Below are 20,750 nucleotides of genomic sequence, written 5' to 3'. Positions count from 1 at the left end.
AATTCCATGAAAATGAGGAAATTGAAATTTCTTCCAAGTAAACTAAAAAATTTAGAGGCTTTTAAAATTAGATGAGAATTAAGTGAGAATTGAATTTAAATTCTCTCCCATCAAACGGCATATAAGAAATAAACAAAGTAAAGAATATCCCAAACTTTCGATTTATCTCTAGTATATTCCAATATTCGATTTACCTACCCAAAAGTTACGAATAATTACACATGGCTTCCCTAGTTTTCCAAAATTACTCCGTAAACCGGGGATTAAAAAAAGAGGTAAAAAGAGCGGGGATCGCCAACATCGCATCATCACAACATCATCGTTGTCGTCATCATATATAAAGAGATACGCGGGTAACGGGATACAGAATACAAACAATTTTCGCGAATCACAACTACCGGGCTGGGGTAGAGTGTATAGCTCTGGCCTCTGGATTCTCCGGCTCCCCTTGCTTATGCCGTATCCTCTTCAGGTATCTCTCTCTATCGATATCACGTATAATTCGTGAACGCATACGCATGTTTAATGTGTATACGAATACGAATGTTTCTGTATATGTGAAATTTTGCTTCTATGATCGGTTTCGAGCTTATTGGATTGGGAGCTTTGAATTGGTTGCTCCTGGAATCTAGATTTTCCGTTTTTGTCTTTTTCCTGAATTTGACATCGACATTCGTTCGTTCGTTGATATTTTGCTTGAGAATGTAGGTTTTTATTCGATTTTATGGTGTTAGAATGTTTTTGCTTTGACATTCATTCGTTCGTTGATGTTTCGCTTGTGATTGTAGGTTTTTATTCGATTTTATGGTGTTAGAATTATTTTGCTTTGACATTCGTTCGTTCGTTGATGTTTTGCTTGAGATTGTAGGTTTTTTATTGGATTTTATGTGTTAGAATGTTTTTGCTTTGATGTAGTACATGTGTTGATTTTTGTTCTTCTATCATATGTATAATTGCATTTGAAAACCTCAGAAACCATATATAAGTGCTAGTTATTCATTGAATTGAATGAGATTTTGATTGGAGGAACAGAGACTTGTTTTCTGGTGGTCGGGTCATTGCCTTTCGTGGTGCATTGAAATCTGTAGCTGATTTTTTCTTTTTAATCTTTTATTTTGTATTTTTTATATTCTGATTTAGTCGGCATGCATTCTTTGGGAGAATGAATACAGTTTTTGGCTGGAAACTTATAGTTGACTTGCTCATTTCTGTTTGAGAACATACTTGGCTCTAAAATCTGTTTCTATCATGGTTTTGTTAAAGGATTTGGAAAAGCTGAGGTGAATTATGTTCTTTTTTGGTGGAGGTGTAAGTTTTGTGTTCTCATTCTGTTTAATTGAATTCAAGAGAATCTCACTATGCTGAGACTGTGCTCAGTACTACCATTTGTCATAACTTGGTTTTCCTCACAATTTGAGCCCCCTCTCCATGTCTCTTCTATTATAAGAATCATCATCATTACTTACTTTACTATTGAATGCTTTAGCACCTTATAGGATTAAATTTGCAGCTTAAAACTAATGCTTATTACTTGATGTGAGAGATTGTATCCATCAGTATTTATAAGTTTAATTATGCTAATCTACTTATCTGGAAGGTCATCCCTGTTATACTGAGGTTCAGTCTAGTTTATGAATTATCAGAAGTAAAAAATAAAGTCCAGGCTTACTTGGTTAGATGGTTGTTTACAATTGTTTAAATAAATATATATATTTAGACTTTGTAATATTTCAGGCTGTGTAAGTTTCCGATTGCAAGGGATTAAAATCACTTAGGACATGGAGGGAGTGTGCCATTGTTCAGATTGCTGCTGTCAAGTATTTTCATTGCAGGAAGTGCATATTGGTGGTTTCACTTCCAAGGGGACTTTCTTATTGTTTCCTTTGTCAATTGCACTTAGCCAGCAGCTTGCTTTGAATGATCAGTACAGGGCCACAAACGAATACTTTCTAAGATAGGTGTTGGACATCTTGAGCTACTTGACAAGTGTTTTGATGTAAGTTTTCGCTATGCTGTTTACTCTCTTGTGCAATTTCATTATTGCTAATGCTTTGCCAATTCAAAACTCCTTTGAGATCCATCATTTGAGATATCACTTCTGTTTCTTGTTCACCTCTTAGTCTTTATGTATCCAAACCTTGTCTGTAATCTCTCTTTCTTCTGTTTCAGGTATAAATTCTGCAAGCAAATTAATGATGTTTCTAAACATCAGTAAACTGTAAAAGTTAGATTACTCTTTCTTAGAGTAAAAGTTAGATTACTCTTTCTTAGAGTTAGCTGCTTTCTGTATGCGTCTGTCTTTTCTCTTGAAGGGTGCCTGCCAAGAACATGATTCACTTGTTTGAACTCTGAAGATTGAAGAATCGTATGAAAGGAGTTTCTAATTCTGTTTTAGAAGGCACTATGAAACTTATCTGGAATTAAGAATCAAATCTGTCATTGGACTACATTGTGCTTCAACTAGTGCCTGGGTGATATCAAGATGGTTGATAGCCCTTGTCTTACCTTGTTACTGCTTTGAGGTCTTTGGTGTGGTTTATGTCACGACATAAGTCAAATCCACCCAACATAATCTTGGTGGCTTTGTTGTCATGTGCCAGCCAGTGTAAAGTCAGTGGTGGATTTTGCTGAATCAGCCAGGACAGCAGTTTATATATAGTAGCTCTATTTTCGAGTTGTCTAACGTAGGCAGAATACCTATACATAGTCTATGTGTGTGTTCTTCATCTTCAACAAATAATAAGTCTTCTACATTCCAGTTTAATAAAAAATGGACAGGTCAGTTGATTTCTACTTCCACCGCCGTTCTCTCTTCTTCTTCTTCTTCTTCTTCTTCTTTTTTTTTTTTTTTTTTTTCAATTAACCTGTGATGGCTTGCTGCAGGTATAATATAATCAAGGAAGTTGGTAATGGTACATTTGCAAGTGTTTGGCGAGCATTAAATAAGCAAACTGGTGATGTGGTGTGTGCTACTTTCATCTTTAAAACTTGACCTTTAGCTTTTTATTTTTTTTATTTATATCAGATCTTCCATTAAACATTATTGCTGACCAGGTTGCAGTAAAAAAAATGAAGAAGAAATATTATTCATGGGAGGAGTGTGTAAACTTGAGAGAAGTCAAGGTAAAACAAAATTTCCCCATTTTCCTTTAATATGATCTCCCTCTGTCATAGATAAAATTGACATTTGTTTCATTCGCAGTCATTGAGGAGAATGAGCCATCCAAATGTTGTAAAGCTCAAGGAAGTAATTAGGGAAAATGACATCTTGTTTTTTGTGTTTGAATATATGGTACATCGTGCTTGTTACATGGTTTTTTATTTCTCTTTGCTATAGGTTTTAAGTAGTATTAAAAAAAATTTAAACACCTTCCAGGAGTGTAACCTGTACCAGCTTATGAAGGACAGAGTAAAGCTTTTCTCAGAAGCTGAAATTAAAAATTGGTGCTTCCAAGTATTTCAAGGTCTTGCACACATGCATCAACGGGGATATTTTCATCGTGACCTTAAGCCAGGTAGTTATGGGAATTTTATCTTCTTTTGATATAGAAGTATAATATATGTATGCTGTTGTAAGAACATATTGTTGACCGACTTTTGATATCCAATCACTAAAAAGATACTAATGATTATCAATAAGCTGCTAATGCTGACTTTTCAGTTGACTTCCTTTATATTTAACCTTCTTAACTTTTATTTGTTTTTTCTTTCACCTTTTACCATGAGTTATGAACATTAGTAATTTGATTTACACCTCCTAATGCTCTTTTAAGATGTGGAATTTTGCAGCACTGTGAAATTGTTCAACATGCAATACATGCATTCTAAATGAAATGTTATCATAATTTCTTAAGTTTATAAACTATGAAATTGTATTTTACTTTGATTCGCTGCTGGTTTTATTGTTGATGATCTTTGAGCTTATATTTGTGCTACTGTTAAGTGTACTTCAGACGCGTGTGGTCACTGGTTCTACACATAATTCTTGTGGGGTATGTGTCATATTTATGTTAGAAAACTAATCTTGCATTCTAATTCTGTATGCCACTGAATCTTACCAAAATCTGTGTTTCCTGTATGAACTTGGCTGATTGAAATATATACCATGAACTAAGTATTTATGCAATTGTTGTACTTGTCATCTGGTCAGTTCTAAAATAATGTTTATTTTGATGGTTGAACAGAGAACTTGTTGGTTTCAAAAGATATAATTAAAATTGCTGATTTTGGCCTTGCCCGTGAGATCAATTCTCAACCTCCATATACAGAATACGTCTCAACGCGCTGGTGAACATTTACTGTTTACCCTTGTTATTTTTTCCCCTCGTTTTAGATGAAGATCAGTAACTCAAAGGTGATACTGCAGGTATCGGGCTCCTGAAGTTCTTCTCCAGTCACCAACATATGGATTTGCTGTTGGTATGTATGAATTCAGAATTAAAACACTTCTCTCTTTTTCTCATTGGTATTATTATCCCCTCCCCACCCCTACATTTTCCATTTTTCCTCTCTTCCTGATGTATGATTTACTTTGTATTTTGTGGTTCAGATATGTGGGCAATGGGTGCAATTATGGCTGAATTGTTTACTAAGCGTCCTCTATTTCCGGGTTTAAAGTAAATCTTTTGGATATTTTTGTTCTCCTTGTTATTTTTCTCATTGATGTTAACGGATTGTATCATTATCAATGCAGTGAAGCAGATGAAATCTACAAAATATGCAGTGTATTAGGCTCACCAACAATGACGGAATGGTCTGAGGGACTTCAACTTGCCAATTCTATTGGCTACCAGTTTCCACAGGTGAGTTGTTCATCCCTTCTTCCCCCTCCACATGTGTGAATGAGTGCTTCAATCTTTACCAGATGCCATGAGTCAGTTTGTACTCATTTCCTTGGATTTGGTTTTTTTTTTTTATTAGATTTGTATATTGATTATCTTGTCTTATGTTATATATTGTAGACTGTTGGTTTGCATCTTTCAGTGTTGATACCATCTGCTAGTGAGGACGCTATTAATCTTATTACAGTAAGTTCTCTTTACAAACACTTGTCATCATTTCTCTATTTGCCTTTCGACAGGTGGATTTTTTGGATTGGAACAACATTTGGAATTTGTAAATTGGCATGTCTCCCCCTCCCGCCTTATTTTCCCTATGGTGCTACAAACCCACTTATTCCTTTTTCATGTGTTGCTTATTATAGTCACTTTGTTCATGGGATCCCTGCAAGAGGCCAACTGCTGCGGATGTCCTTCAGCATCCTTTCTTTCAGGTTGCCTATTTCTCCTGTGATGCCTCCATTCTTTCGTTGTGCTTTTTTCTTGTATTTAATATTTAATATGTAGTGTTATAAAGAGATATAACTGTTTGTATGTTTTTTTCTTTTTCTGACAGAATTGCTTATATGTTCCACCATCTCTGCGGTCTGGTGTAGGCCTCACAAGAACCACCCAATCTGGTTTGTTTTTTATTTCACTCACTGTGATGCATCCTGCCAGCCTTCATTGTTTTCTTACCTCCTTTCGATATCATTTGCTAACAGTAGGGCGCAATAATATTGAGTTCATTTCAACTAGAACAAGAGATGCATTGGAGCAAAAGGGCAATAGGTGGTCCGTTGGGACTATCTCCAACCCAAAGTCCATGAGTAAAACATCATCTTTCAAGCCACGTGCATCCTTGAATGCAGGTAACATATAATGTGCTGTATTGGTTTGTTAAAATAATCTAGAGCTAATACTTTTAAAATAAAATTAAAAATCTAAAGCTAGAACTGATTAAATAATAGAAATAGGCTAAAATTATCATGAGAAACCACACAAGAACCAATTGGCTTCTTTCATGAAGATCTTTCTTTACAGTTTAGGACAAAAAAGATTTCTGATATCCAAAAATCATCCATCTCAATACTTTTTTTACAGGTATACCAAGAAAGTCGGAAATAAACTCTCAGGTTGGTATATTTCATAGTTGTATTTTACACAGTTGCGGTAAGTTCTTCCGGTTATTGAGTTTAGTTTAGATAACGTTGTTAACAATATATTATTATATTCCCAGGATGCAATAAGCAATAAACCTCTTAAGGGTTCTCTGAAGCAGAAATCTAAATACCAACCACCAGCAAGGAAACTTCCCAGTGAGTTACATAAGAGTGAAATTTCAGTTTGTGCACTTAAAATAGTTTGGATAGGAATACTTTTTGCATACCATATCATGGTTGTACTCTTCTCTTCTCTTCTCTTCTCTGTGGGAAGTGTAGTTAAATTTGTTTATTTGTTTTTGTAATTGTTAGGAAAGACCAAATATTGAAAACTAAACACTTCGGGAATACAATAACAATTCACAGATAATAGGCAGTCTCTGCCTATGCACTTCTAGTATTGGCTCGAATTGATGTGGTAAATGTGCTTTTGCTTGGCAGTGCCAGGTCCCACGGTGAAGCCTAGTCAAGTCTCGAATACAGCTAAGAAGTTAACAAACCTGAATATTGGCTCCGGTAGACCACCTGTAAAACAACTATTGCCTCAGCCTATGAAGGGCGGTGTGGTGTCCCATGGAAGATCTCGGGACATTACTCCAGGAAGGGCTTCGACAAAGAAACTGGCAGGCTGAAGATTAGATACAACATTCATTCATGATGGTGCTCGAGTATGCTGTCCTTCGTGTCTCGCTAAATTTGTGAGTTTGATTATTTGACCCACTTTTATGCGTGCCTCCCCCCCTGTGCTATGTTCCAATTAGTAGACCAAACTGTTGTTTCACATTTACTAGTCTATGATTAAGAAATTATGTTGTGGTAAAATCTTCAAAGTGTCTTTTTTTGAGTAGCGACATTTCTGTTTTGATAATATTACTAGCAAAACTAGTCTAAACACAAACTCAACATATTTTCCATAAAAACCATTGAAAGTGTTGGAGTTTAGTAAACATTATACCATTGATTCCTCGAGCCCAGAAAGTTGTACAATAGAAACAGCCGTTTATATTGCCTATCAAACATCTTTCTTTTGTAGCCATTGAAGCAACCAACAACTTGGGAGGCAAAACAAAGCACGAAAAGAATTTGCAAAATCTTGAATGAAGCCATAAATTATCAGCGACCAAAATTGAATGAAACACTAAAACTCTCAAGAGAGTGACTGCCTTGTTGAATGAAGCCATTCTAACTGAAGAAGTATAAATTTCAAACATGCTCGCACTCTAGTAGTCGTCTAGTCTTTTTTTTTCTCTTTATCACTCAAAATGGTTGTGAACTCGAACCTTAATGCTATCTCCAGATGGGAGAGGCGATTTGCATCCCCTTAGATGCAGAGGCAAAATTTTTCCATTTCCATTGAGCATTCAATCTCTCAATGAATGCCAATAGGAAAAGAGTTATGGTTCAAAGGTATTGAGCTTGTATCCTGTCCCTGTTCTGTTCCCACCAGGTCTTGGCATTTACCTCCCCAAATCTTTCTCGACTGTGTGAAACATGAAAACAGAGCTCAAATTATCAATACAATGATAGAAGTTGTAGTTTATATATGCTTTTGTGATGTTTTTCATGTTTCTTGGACTTAATAGGAGTAGCGTGAAATACCTGAATCTGACACGGCGCAGCTCTCTGGTGCCATCAGCTAGTTGTCTGATGGTTATATACACCCCAGGTTCGTCTTCTTCTATCCATTCTGAATCCACTTCACTGGCATTGCTAACTGAAACTGCTGGCTCATCTCTAGAATCAGTCGTCATCCGTGATGGTTCCATAGAAGACATTGGGGCACCGCCGCCATAACCACTTGAGCTAGGTTTATAGTAATTCCTTGATGCAGGAGCTATCATAGGGCTCTCCCTTATTGACAGCCGAGAATAAGTAGAATCTCTCTGTATATATAATACATATAAAAGATTGTAAGCTTAACTAAATCTGGTTCACAATTTGTAATTCTGTAAGGTGAAGCTCAATTTACCCCAGCCTCGGAGTGCGAGGGGGTGCCAAATGCTTGCTGATTGAATCTTTGAACATTATAGAGCTCCATGATTCTGTCATAGTTTTCTCCCCACCATCTCTGAGCTTGCCATTTGTCAAACATGTCCCGGCTTCAAAAATCCAAAAACACTTATCAGTTTCAAATAGGAAACCAGACAAGAATTTAGGAATTTGAATATGAGTAACAATTCAGCAAAGCCCTATGGCAACAAGAATGTAATATTTCAAGAACATTTGAACAATATTCTGAAGGGGTTTCACTACTATAGTACCTGAAACGGATTCGTTTAAGATCATTCCCGCCAGTTGGAAGAGACACAAAAGTGATCTGAACTCCAGGCTCCACCTGAGCTGTCCACTCCTTGGGCTCTCTGTCTTCTTCCAGGACCAACTCACCAGACTGGGGGACTGAGTCTCCACCACCAACAAATCTCGACTGGGGTCGAGGAGTCCGGTGATGAGCAGGATTTGTGAAATCCCAAGCTGGTGTAGAGCTTGAGCTCCCAGGCTGGTATGTGTATGGAACATCCTCGGAGATTGTATCGAAATCGGGATATGGCCTATGCCCTTTCCTATAACTGCTGGTTGGTGTGCTTGACTTGCTTTTACTTCCAGACACCTTCAATGCAATATCCTTTATCTGTAAATCAATGACCAAAACCCATCCATTTTAGCATAATGAGAGCTGCCATTTGTTACACCTAAAACATCAACACAATGACCATTACACAAAATTATTCTAGCAACTTAGTCCTGTTAATGAACACATATCTTGTTATTGGCATTGATTATGTGCATAAGTTGCTTAAAACACAAATAAACTTGAAACATAGGATTCCTGGCTTGGCAAGAGATTAGGAGTTCCAAGGTACGAGAAACAGTGTTGATATTCTGCAAGCATTTTGACTGTGTGTCATAAAGGGCATCCATGGATTTGAATTGCTAACATGGTAGCTGGGAGTAGGAGGGAGCACAGTGAGTGGGAAGACAAGTCAAAGGAACACTGATAGCTCTTTACCAGACATGAACATTGTCTTTACTCACATCCTAGGGAGATTTGACCAAAACACATTCACATGTAAATAAAAATAAAACAAACAAACAAATAAATAAAAGAAAACTACTCCATCCTGAGCAATCCCCAAAGGGATCAGGGAAAGATTTTCTTCCAGCTTGGAAGATTTTGTAAAGGATAGAACGTACTGAAAAAGCAAAAGGAGTAGTGATGCAAAAGACGGAAAGGCAGCAAGTTACTTGGACTATATGTCTCAATGTTGATGTTCTGAACATGGCTTTTTGGGTCTTGACAGCAAAGGGGAACACTGTTCATTTCTATAGAAAAATACCCTCAACCTTTCCACCATTAAAGGTTGCTCTGCTGGTGTCATCGATTGGTTGCAGACCTATTTTTGTCCACTAACCCAAAGTGAAACAAATAGCCACCTAATACCTTTAATCATAGAATTAGCTATGTCTTAAGCCAAGATTTTTTCCCCTTTTTGTTTCTTTTAACGTTTTTAGATCATCAATCCAATCAAACCCAATGATGGGAAAAAACAACCCCAAATTCACCAGATCCAAGGCATAGAAACTGAAGCCAAATTGTTTACGTTGGGTAGGCCCAAACACCACCAGTGAGCTGTGAGCCCCACAAAATGGAGGCCACTGTACAGCGTTACAAAATAATAGTGTTTTGCACTTTGCATGCAAAGACTAAGAAGAATCTCCTTAATCATCTTATTAGGTCTTTTTTTTTTTTCTTTTCTTTTTTTTTTTTTTCTCACTTTTAATCATTTTTTTGCACGCACATAGTTATGTGTAAAGACTGAGTTTGATCCTGACCTTTACACAATTACACCTAAGGGTTCAAAGCATTCTTCTTCTTTTTTTTTTTTAATGACGAAGAAAATCATAGTCATTATTTAAAAGTGTGCACTAAATAAATTCAATGTGTGACCCTAATTGGTAAAGCTGTCCATAGCTAACAAGTTCAAACAAAAAAGAGCAATAAACTTACAGACCGCTTTTACTAGAAGTCGAACTTATAACATTGTTGTTACCAATTTATCAGTCCAACTAACTTGACTGGGATTGCTCCAAATCCGACTTTTAAGTTTGGAGCAAGTCTATCTAACCTTTTGCTTCTTTTTTTTCTTTTTTTTTTTTTTGCTGTACCTACTACGTTTACGTGACAACTCTCTCATATTTTGGTTTGTTATTCCGTAATAAAATTTGACAAGGTGGGGAAGACTAATATAATAATATAGTAGGGAAGGGAGTAGGATAAGAACCTGTGCCGTCAGGCTTTTGACGGCGTCCTTTGTACCGGGCGTTCCACGGGGGCCTTCCTCTCCGTCATCGTCATCATTCTTTTGCTTACACGTGATGCACGTCAACATCTCCTCACTATCGCTCTCCTAAAATATATATGTTTTTTATCTGAAAAAAGTAATAAATCTGTAAGAAGTACTGAAGTACTGTAAATCTGTAATAATCGATGAAATTCACAGAATGAATTTGAACGAAATCATCGTCAATTTTCGGATGAAATAATGAAGCACACTGTTCGTATTTGAGTAATTTATTTCTTTGTCGAAAACAAAAAATAGAATGAATGACTAATCGCTTTATCAGTCGCTGTGTCAGAGACTAGACAGCGGCCATTGAATCGACAAATAGACAAAAAGCAACCCGCGCACACGCTCTGCATCTCATGCCGGTTTCCCCGCACAAATTATATACGGTGACGTTTCATTAATTAATTAATTAATACAATAATTTAAACCTCACCTCGAATTTCTCCGGCGTCAACGAAGACGATCGCTCCTTCTCTTCACTCCCTGCGATTTCCCGGCGACAGAAAGGAAGGAGAGAAATCGGCGGCGCAATCGGTTCCGCGACCACTGAAATTCTCCGGCATTAAGCTCAGCTGACAGCTTCCAGGGCGGAAAAATCGCCGTCAAACGCCGCGTCTCCGGCGCCGGAACTCGGAATTCTCGGATTATCAGCTCCGGCGACTACATCAACACATAGAAAAACAGAGCAGGACAGCACAAACGTGTGACGCGTGTGTGTAGATATAGATACAGGGGGCTGTATGTATAGATTCTCAAGGCGGAAACCAGAGAGAGGAATTGGAATGGAGACAAAGAGAGAAGTGGTTTCGTCGTTATATAACGGAAATCGTGAGTATATGTATAGAGAGGAGCCGTGCAGTGAGGGTATTGTTCGGTGCGCTTCAGTGATTGGACGCTGTTATCGAATGATCATTTGGACAAATGGGTGCTTTATGGTCTTGATTAGCGGAGACATGATGGCCCACCTGCCAGGTGGAGTGGGATTAAGCACACGTGTCATCACTTAATTGGATAGCAGTCTTCATTGGTTGAAAAATCACATCATTAGCTTATCAGTGTTTATTTTAATCAACCGTATTAACAAATCACTCAATTAAATAATAATTACTAAACAATGGGAAATGATCATAGGATCGCAGCAGCTGCAGAAAATCTCACTTTTTTATTTACCGACTATCTATTAAAAAATAATTAACTATTATATCAAAATGACTTTATATCATCAACATACTGTCTTATATTAGACCAATTACCTAGTATTTGCATACATAGATTAAAGCCTTCTAATCCAAAAAGGGTATGGTTGGGTTAATTAATATATTTATGTATCCTAACAAGAGATGATGAAAATGTGGAATATTAAAAGTGCCATAGTGGCAGGGTGTATATCAATTAAATTAGAATACATATAATAATCCTAACATATAAGATATTATTAAAAATCTTGTAGCTTAGTGACAAAGGGAAATTGAAATTCTAGTGTGTTTATAGAGAATACAATAGAATGATTAATTTTTTAGTGAGTGATTCCTCGTTTCATGCTCAAGCCCTGTGGGTGAGCGTTGCATTATGTTTACTTTCGAGAGTTGACCACTTGACCAAGTTAAGTACACTTAATCACAGAGTTATTTGGTTATGGTTGTTATATCCTACTTAAAACCAATTGATAATAAATATGTGGACATTAACCATTTAACTAAATCACTATAGGGTTGTTTGGTTATTTGGTTGTTATATCCTACTTAAAACCAATTGATAATAAATATGTGGACATTAACCATTTAACTACAGTAAGCCACAACGCCACGTCTCGAATCGAGCAGGGGTTGAACTCGGCCAACCCGGTTGACGCCCAACAATCCCCTCCTAGCACATGCCGCAACCTTTGATCACCAAGCCCAATTGCGCAGCATGTCTAACTCAGTTCTTAGCCTCCGCGCCCATCATCCCCTTCCCTCCCATGACAGGCCTTGGCCCGACCAAAAAACGAAATATAGAGTATATTAACATATACTCCATAGTAAATACTATAATATTATTTATCGTTGTATTTTTAATTTCTGACTTTTATATTATAAAAAATTTTAATTTAGACAAATGTGAGACTAACCGAAATGACTATGTCATATTGTCATTTTAAGAGAAGTGAATAGTCCTTAATAATTCAACTAACTTCCATTATTATGGTATATTTCTTGATATGTACTATCAAAGCATAAAACTTACATATTCCTAACTATATTTTGCATATATGATATATCACAATAAAAATGAAAAACTGAATTGCAAATTTAATTTGAGTAGGGTTTGCTCTTTTAAGTGCTGCATTTTCTTACAATTTGGTAGTGTGTGTGTGTGTGAGTGATTTTTTTCCCCTTTTCTCTTTTGTCTTTAAACCTGCTAGTGTTGTCTGGCTTTATTCCCCTATATAGAGCTCTAACATCTCTTTAAGCAAATTAAAGAAAAAGAATGCTGGATCAGAATATAATTGCAAGAGGCAAAAAGAAAAAAATGTATATATTTGAAATTTTAATGATTGTAGTCTTTTTTATTGCATCAATAGCCTACAATAATTTGAAAGTTAGGATCTGTTCAACTCAAAATCATGGTAATACACCCTGGCTTTACCCTTCTTTAGAACATAGTACAGCTTGTATGGCAAAAGCTCATCACAGGAAACCTAAAACCATGATTTGATTGAGGGGCAACAAATTTTTATTTTTTAAAATTTTTGTCAAATTAAATAATGACATGAAGAATCAATTTCGAAAAGCCATTCTCCCCATCCATGAAAGCTTAGCCATACGATTTTGATTTTTGGGTAAAAGAGAGGAGGGAAAGAGAAAAAGAAAAAAAAAATCTGACGAAACTAAAAATAAAAAATAAAACAAGGCTCAGGCGCGCTGGACTGTGTGCGATCAGTGCATCACACTCACGCTAGCGCGCCTCGCGCTTCCCTTTTCTCCTGCGGGTCCCACAAAACTAATGTTTGCAGGAGGATTTCACTTATTCTCTCTTATCCACATCACTCACTTTTTCTCAAAATCTGATCCAAAATCTACTATTATGGATGCTCTAATAGTGGACATTTTTATATTTTGTACATATTACTTATTAGTTTATCAAAAACTATTAACATTAATAAAATCTTATTTATGCAATGCAAATGTTAATTTATTTTATTTGAATAAATTAACTCACCTATATTTTAATATAAATTTAAAATTTTTATTTGTTAAAAAAATATGAATAAATTAAAATATTAATATTTAATCTTCATTTTTATTTTTTTGTCAATATAGATTAAAATTTTCTACAAATCTAATTTTAAAATGGTGATGGATATATATTATACTCACGATCCGACCCGGGGTAGCAACGCGGACCCGGAGCACCACGGTGGAGTCCAGGAGCAACGCGGACCCGGGGTACCACATTGGAGCCCAAGAGCAACACGGACCCGGAGCACCATGGAGGTGCCCCGACCCGAGCCGACCTACGTGGGGCTCGGGTCGGATGGCACGACCCTACCCTACCCGAGCTCGGCCTGTGGTGGGCTCGGGTAGGGGAGGTCGGTTTTACCCGAGCTCGGGACCCGACTCGACCCGGCCCGGCCCGCCCGGGCCCGGTCAAAGTAGTGATCTAACCACCCCCCGATTTAGGGGGAGGCGGTTGGAGGGTTTAGCTTGTATAAAAACCCCCCTCCTTGTCCTAACAAAGGGCATTCAATCTACATTCTACATCTATTACACACAATTTGTCCCGAGAAACATTGTAATAGCCAATTTACGGCATTTAATACAATATACGGTCACAGCCTTACGACATCATTTCGTTTGTTTATATATTATTCGTATTATATTCTTATCCGGATTTAGTGATTCGGGTCTACCCCGGGTAATTAAATCCATCAAATGGTATTTTAATTATTCTTTACAATGAAATAATAAGATAAGTGTGTGGTAAATGGTAGTAAGTGCATTCTCTATGCAAGAGGTTGAGTGTTCAAATTTTAAATATTTATAAAACAATATATAAATTGACATGTAAGTATGATGACGTGAACACCACAGCACCTATTGTCTTCAATTGTTTCACTTTTTAAAATACATAGTCAGGGCCGGATTTTGGGCTGTGCAAGTTGGGCTATAGCACATGGCTCCAAATTTTAGAGGACCCAAAATATAATTTTTACCTATCTAGTTTAGAAATAAAAACTAAAAGTTTTCAATTACATTTAAAAGGCTCCAAGGAGAAATGGTAGGGACGTGTGTTTATTGTATTTCAACTTGAAGGTTAGAGGTTTGAAACTTGCATTGCGAGTTTGTGCACATTATTATTATTATTATTCCATAATATGTCAACCCACGTCTTTTGTTTTGTTTTTTTTTTCTTTATGCACAACAAAATTTTACAACCTTCTTCTTCTTCTTCTTCTTCTTCTTCTTCTTATTATTATTATTATTATTAGAAAAAATTAGGTATGGTTTTAAAGATTATGATTTTGGTAGGGCCTTATTCATTTACCGGGCACAAAAATCTAAAAACTGACCCTGCATATAGTATATGGACTTCATAAGTACTTCGACCAAAATAACTCAAGATCAATTTCACCTCATAGCATCAATACTAGTGTTTTTTTCTTGATTTTTTGTAGGGTCCAAGGTGAGATGAATAATAATAGAGAAGAAGGAGAGAGAATGCATTTTGATCTCCTACAAGGTAAGGTTTTGTGTGGACTCCAATGAGAGAAGACATTTCTTTTGTGTCAAGATTGTTCTTTTCTTTTTTTCTTTCCTCGTTTTTTCTTCTTCTCTCTCCTTTCCCTCTCTTCTACTTGGCTTCTTAAATATTGTGCAAAAAAACCAACTATTACTTATGCTCTAAGTCTTTCTTAGGGCAACCTCAATAGCAATGATTTTTTGTGATTTTTGAGGTGCTAACTATGAGAGATGGGACGAAAAAAGATGAAGAAAAAAAATTTGAAGTGCCAACTAGGAGATAGGAGAAAAAGAGAAGGAAGAAAAAGAGATAAAAAAAAATAAAAAACATGTCTGACGCAAAAAAAAAAAAAAAAAAAAAAAAAGAGCAGTTAGCACGTCAACTGGCCCGTGCACTGCATGCGCCCAGCTAAACATGATCTGTGCAGTTCACGCACGAAATTGAGCCTCTCTTCTTCACTTTCTCTCTCATGTGGGCCACACAAAAAACTAATCTCTTGCTTCCTCTCCCTCTCCTCCACAAACTATGATTTCTTCAAAAACTGTGAATATTGTGGTTGCTCTTAATAAACAATTTATAAATTTTATCCTTTAAAAAAAAAATCAAATTGATAGACGCTTTGACTTCGAACTAATTTAACTTATCATCATATGGAATTTATATGAATCCAAATAAAGCAAAATAAAATATCCTAGTTGTGGCCAGAAAAAGACAAAGCAAATGACAGCAATCTGATGCAGAATAGGGTATTGCACAGTGGCCACACTACACTATAGATGAAGTCATCAAGGTGAGAGATTATGGAGAAACAAGACTGAAACAAACAAATAATAAAATGTTGAGATTATATATGTATATATATTATGCTTTCTTTAAACGTAACGTTAAGAATATCCATTGTCGTAAGCAAAGAAACAGGGTGGGGGGGGGTTTGGGAAAGTGAATATGTAAAAGCCCCATTCAACGATCATCATCTGTAAAGTACAAGAAGAAGATCTCATTCCCCCAACCCCCCTTTCCCCATTTCCAAGGGGGCTTTTGTTTTCCAACTTTGATCAAAAACCTATTAATATGCATAGCATAGCTTCTTTTCTTTTCTATCTCTGTTCCAGTCCTTAATGCTTACCATTTTTAAAAGAAGAGTCCAGATCAGGTGAGAATGTGAGATCCATTCCCCCTTTTATTTATTTTGATTTGAATCCCTACAGTACTTTCCACATATATTATTGTTTTGACGTTGCTGCCGACCCGGACCGGACCAACCATAAATAGTTTTTTATTATATCATTTTTTTTTTCGGTTCCACCCTATGATGACTACTATGATGACCAAAGTCTTCAATCCCTCTACCTCTAGTTTTGACCGCTGTTGGCGCTATCTTGACCTACTTAATTTCAATTGGAATCGTCCACTTCACACATTCTTTATCCGACCTGACTCAACTGATTGACAGAGGTTAAATTTGTCAATTTTGCGACTCGTTTATTAATCTCTTATGATAAATTTTACCTATATAACTAATTGAGCTATCAATGCAGGTAATTTTTGTCAAATCCTATTAGTGTATAATTGAGATTCAAGAAATAATTCAAGTACCCGTCTTATCTTCATGATTTATAAACATAGTAACATTGCACCTAATATCAAACAATATATTGTCAACATTTTAAACTTTTACTTGTGTAATTGGAATTTTTTCTTTTTGATAACCTAAGTTTTCCAATTTCGTCGGACTATATCATTGACTTTATGAACCTGCCTCATGCCTAGAAAGATGAAAATAAATTGAGCGAATCTAGCTTGGAGATTCAACACCAAACTATGTAGTTATATACACAGAGAGCCCGACCTAAATGCAAATCCAAACTCCACCCTATCACTGAAAGCAAGTAAGAAGATTCATATTTGAAATCGAATAATATTTGCCCATTGTTTCATAATAGATTTTGTGTATTATAACCCTCACTAGTCTTACAATCTGAACATAGACAAGATAATTTTGTTATTTGCATATCATAAATTACTCGCAGAAGTTTAATAGTGGTGTCTCTGCCTCAACAGCATAATACATAGAGTAAATGCAAAAATTAGAACCAAATGAAAACCAAAATGTTGAAATGAAGGTTGGATAGATAGATGTTGTTAATTCTTTTTGGAGCCACCCCAGATGGATTGCCAGAAAACGGGCCAATTCTTCTGAGCTTCATTCCAACCCAATAGTGAGCCCTCCCTCATAGGGTCCCAACTGGAGGACACTATCCCATAGCTGACACCTAAGAGGGCAGTGCCGAAGAAGATAAACGAGACGATGAAGGGTATCCAAGTGGGCACATCGATCTTTAGCCCAACTTTGAGGTAGTAAAAGAATGGGAAGAACAACAGCCCTATGAATAGAGGGATGCCCACTGATAAACCCATTCTGCTCATCATCCTATTCGTCACAATCTCCGGAATCACCCCTTCCTCTTCATCTTCCTCCACCTCTTCTTCCTTGTCTTCATCATCGTCCTCGAAGGAGCCTTTTCTAGGCTTCTTTTTGGACCTTTTGGGTTTCTTTTGGGAGGTGCCATAGCCGAAGCCTCTTGGAGTTGCTGAAAGGGTGAAGTGGGATAAGGAAGTTGATGATTGATGTGGCTTTGATTTTGGGAGTGAAAATGGAAGGAAATGTTTGGTTGGGATTGATGAAATTAGGGGCGGTAGTGGTGAGGTTCTAGGAATTGAACAAGCTTCCATTGGGTTTGCTCCCCTAGTTGGTTTAAGCATTTTGAGATGCCTAAATGGTTGGTGGGGGAAGGATTAGAGTTAAGATTTTTGGAGGAGAAATCTTATCCGTTATGGGGCCATGTCGCTCCACGTTTAGATTCTAGTCTCTCCATGACTCAATGTTGCTATCTAATTTACAATCATGCCCCTATTGAAAATTTTGGGCCAATGCCCCTTCTCTAAATCCCCAACCCTCCAACACTAATCTGCACGAACTTAGTTCAATGATTCAGTAGACAACATTTGAAATAAGAAATCAAGGTTCAAATTTTGACGACGACAGTGTGAGGATTATACCTGGACAGATCCTTTGTGCGTACCAACATTTGGTTTTGTCGACTGAGTCATTAACTCACCGTGATTTACATTCTCCCAAATACTCTATCGAACCGGGGGTAGGAACTCTTGGGGTTGGGAATTCAACCTCTTGGGAGAAGAAAATTAGGGCAACTCATCCAAATTGGTCTGACTGTTGACTTGAAAATTACAAATTTTTTAATTTTACAAGCGTCTTATTGGCCTTGACTGAGTGGGTCAGTTTTTTATGACTACAATCTAACCTATATATAGTATATGTCAACCCTTGAACTGGAATGAGACTCATACTTGTGACCTTTCATTTAGAATAGTAACAATGATGTCAACAAACTACAAAGTAATAAGCACTTCATCTTGAATAAAAAACCTCCACTACCCAATTTATATTTAGTTTAGTCTTAAGACATTTAATAAAATTAAGAATAACAAATAATATTGCTAGACCAAACCCTTACCTACACTCACTTGTTTTTAGACTTCAATCTGCAGTGAGTAGTGAGGAAAGTTTCAAAAGCTGTCATCAACATCAGTCATTTCATATATATTCTTGGTCTGACTAGTGACTACCACTTTACATGTGATATTACTATTTAGAGAGTGACACTTCTGATTTCATGTTCTACACTTCTACATACACACACAAGAGAGTTGACAAGACAGTAGATTCCCTTAGGATGATGTGCATGCTTCAAGAAATGGAAATAGCAGACAATTAACAAACAAGCAAGTTCTGCAGAAGTGTACTCACCTAAGTTTCCAGTCAAAATAGCAAGTGAAGTTGACGGGATCCTGAGGGACTCAACCGACTGCGAAAGCACAAGGATGGATGTTTTGCAAACTGAAAATTTCATATGACAATAAAGTTATTTTAAAGTGAAATATGCTCCTACATAAGCTAATTGTGGAGATAAACAATACATATCATGCCAGTTCTGTCATACTAAAATTAACCATGTCCCTTTCAGGGCATATTTAATGTTATAGGCCAAAAGGGTTATGGTAAGACTGCAAGAAAAAAGAGTGGTGCAATGTATAGTACATGAATGAGTACTAAAGCGGATGGCATGGTGTTTCTACTTTATCTGTTCGTTAAGTAGAAAAATATTCATAAAAAAACAACTTGACATAACTACAATTATCTCATCTGTGATCCAGTGCTGTAGTCAATATAAAAATTAAAGTTGTCCACACGGGTTTAACTCAATGATTCAATAGGTAGTATTTGAGAGAAAAGACCAAGGTCCGAACCTCGACGGCAGTAGTGTGGGGATTATGCCCAAAGTGGGCAGATCCCTTGTGCGTATCGGCATTTGGCCCTGTCTGCTGAGCCATTGAGTCACCTTAATTTACATCTTCCCAAATGCTCTATCGGGCCAAGATGTGGAGACCCTTGGATTTGAGGATTTAAGCTTTTGGGATAAGACATGTAATATCATGATTAGGTGACTTTTATACATTTTGGCACCAAGCCTTAGGTTAAAAAGTGTATAAGCAGAAGCCAAACTAATAAGATAGTTCAGTTGCAAAAACTCTGCAGCTTTGCGGCCTCTAGAACAAATAAGCAACAATCTAAGATTAGCAACCACCACAAATTTATTTCCAATCTGACATTTCAACATAAACTCTTCACCTCCAGATAACATCTGTGTAGAGAGATCAAATATGTTCATAAGTTCAGTTGTTTAATTTTAAGCATGTAGACACTACATAAGTAAACCTGTGCTCTAGACTTGAATCAATAGTAACAGGAACTCGACTAATTACAGTTAAGATGGGAATACATAACTAATCAGACCTTAACACACTAACTGTTCTACAAGTATTAGATATCTATCATTAAATGTAACCAAAGCCTGTACGTATGCGCAAATGTCCATCTGTAATTGCCAGAAAATAAAATCAGAAATGATAAAAAAAACACCTAAGAGTTAGTGAGCGAGAGGCAGAGACCTGAGTCGTTTCCGAGGATGGAAATGATCGGCCTCAAGCTCCTTGAGAGTCTCTGATCGAGTGGGACTGATAGTATCCATTCCAGATGGCATAAAGTCCCTCAGATCGGCGACCGTCTTGAGGTTCTCGCCGCTGATAGCTTCATCGTCAATCTCTTCATCACCTCTTTCTGATCAATGTGCTAGGAGGTGGTTGAAGTGTTGAACTGTGAGAGATTTGAGTTGCAAATCACAGTGGCGGGACTTTTGGAAGGCAGTTTGGCACGGAAAACTGGACGCATGGGCTGGCCATGTGAGACGAAGCCCAATTAAAACTTGTATAGAAACTAGAGAACAGGCCCACACTATAAACCTAGACAAATTATGCTGTGGAACCATGTCTATCTTGTAAGATGGACATGGTTTCAAAACGGTTCATAATTGGGATATATGGTTCAAAGATTATAAACATAGAGTTATATAATTATGAACATAGAGTTCTATAATTGTGAATATGAAGTTCAAAAATTATGAACATAGAGTTCAGTAATTATGAACATAGACTTCTTGAAGACAATTTGGAGTTCAATAATTGTGAATATGAAGTTCAAAAATTATGAACATAAAATTTTATAATTATGAACATAGAGTTCAATAATTATAAACATAGACTTTCTGAAGACAATTTGGAAC

General features: G+C 36.7%; 3 protein-coding genes across 8 annotated transcripts; 1 reads left to right on the top strand and 2 right to left on the bottom strand.

Annotated features, from left to right (window-relative positions):
* Nucleotides 1–354: 354 nt before the first annotated feature.
* On the top strand, nucleotides 355–7,650 carry LOC109153225 (cyclin-dependent kinase F-4-like). 6 transcript variants are annotated; one of them, XR_002049473.1, is made up of 20 exons: nucleotides 355–472; nucleotides 1,735–1,996; nucleotides 2,170–2,778; nucleotides 2,884–2,962; nucleotides 3,055–3,123; nucleotides 3,203–3,292; nucleotides 3,377–3,515; nucleotides 4,185–4,287; nucleotides 4,367–4,419; nucleotides 4,550–4,616; nucleotides 4,694–4,777; nucleotides 4,850–4,877; nucleotides 4,962–5,027; nucleotides 5,204–5,272; nucleotides 5,395–5,458; nucleotides 5,543–5,689; nucleotides 5,922–5,953; nucleotides 6,058–6,136; nucleotides 6,422–6,678; nucleotides 7,564–7,650. XR_002049473.1 is itself a non-coding variant. In XM_019301067.1 (19 exons), exons 3-19 carry the CDS (start codon nucleotides 2,771–2,773, stop codon nucleotides 6,610–6,612), a joined length of 1,368 nt encoding a protein of 455 aa, XP_019156612.1. In that variant the 5' UTR covers nucleotides 356–472; nucleotides 1,745–1,996; nucleotides 2,170–2,770; the 3' UTR covers nucleotides 6,613–6,848. The 6 variants fall into 6 exon arrangements, 5 of the variants coding, with proteins under 5 accessions (XP_019156612.1, XP_019156614.1, XP_019156610.1 ...); XM_019301067.1 differs by lacking the exon at nucleotides 7,564–7,650 and having other exon boundaries at nucleotides 356–472; nucleotides 1,745–1,996; nucleotides 6,422–6,848; XM_019301069.1 differs by lacking the exon at nucleotides 7,564–7,650 and having other exon boundaries at nucleotides 356–472; nucleotides 5,546–5,689; nucleotides 6,422–6,848.
* Nucleotides 6,919–11,153, bottom strand: LOC109153227 (protein Brevis radix-like 1). The gene is made up of 6 exons (XM_019301070.1): nucleotides 10,760–11,153; nucleotides 10,261–10,408; nucleotides 8,242–8,609; nucleotides 7,950–8,079; nucleotides 7,580–7,863; nucleotides 6,919–7,460 (listed from the first exon to the last, which is right to left on the bottom strand). The coding sequence occupies exons 2-6, from the start codon at nucleotides 10,366–10,368 to the stop codon at nucleotides 7,382–7,384; spliced, it is 969 nt and encodes a 322-aa protein (XP_019156615.1). The 5' UTR covers nucleotides 10,369–10,408; nucleotides 10,760–11,153; the 3' UTR covers nucleotides 6,919–7,381.
* A 5,880-nt stretch (nucleotides 11,154–17,033) lies between these two features.
* Nucleotides 17,034–17,889, bottom strand: LOC109152668 (protein PAM68, chloroplastic). Its single transcript, XM_019300316.1, has one exon. The coding sequence runs from the start codon at nucleotides 17,809–17,811 to the stop codon at nucleotides 17,191–17,193; it is 621 nt and encodes a 206-aa protein (XP_019155861.1). The 5' UTR covers nucleotides 17,812–17,889; the 3' UTR covers nucleotides 17,034–17,190.
* Between the last annotated feature and the right edge of the window lie 2,861 nt (nucleotides 17,890–20,750).

The sequence above is a fragment of the Ipomoea nil genome, unplaced genomic scaffold, assembly GCF_001879475.1.
Source record: "Ipomoea nil cultivar Tokyo-kokei standard unplaced genomic scaffold, Asagao_1.1 scaffold2480, whole genome shotgun sequence".
Lineage (NCBI taxonomy): Eukaryota > Viridiplantae > Streptophyta > Magnoliopsida > Solanales > Convolvulaceae > Ipomoea > Ipomoea nil.
The sequence above is the reverse complement of the archived record's forward strand: the minus strand, read 5'-3'. Positions and strand labels throughout refer to the sequence as shown.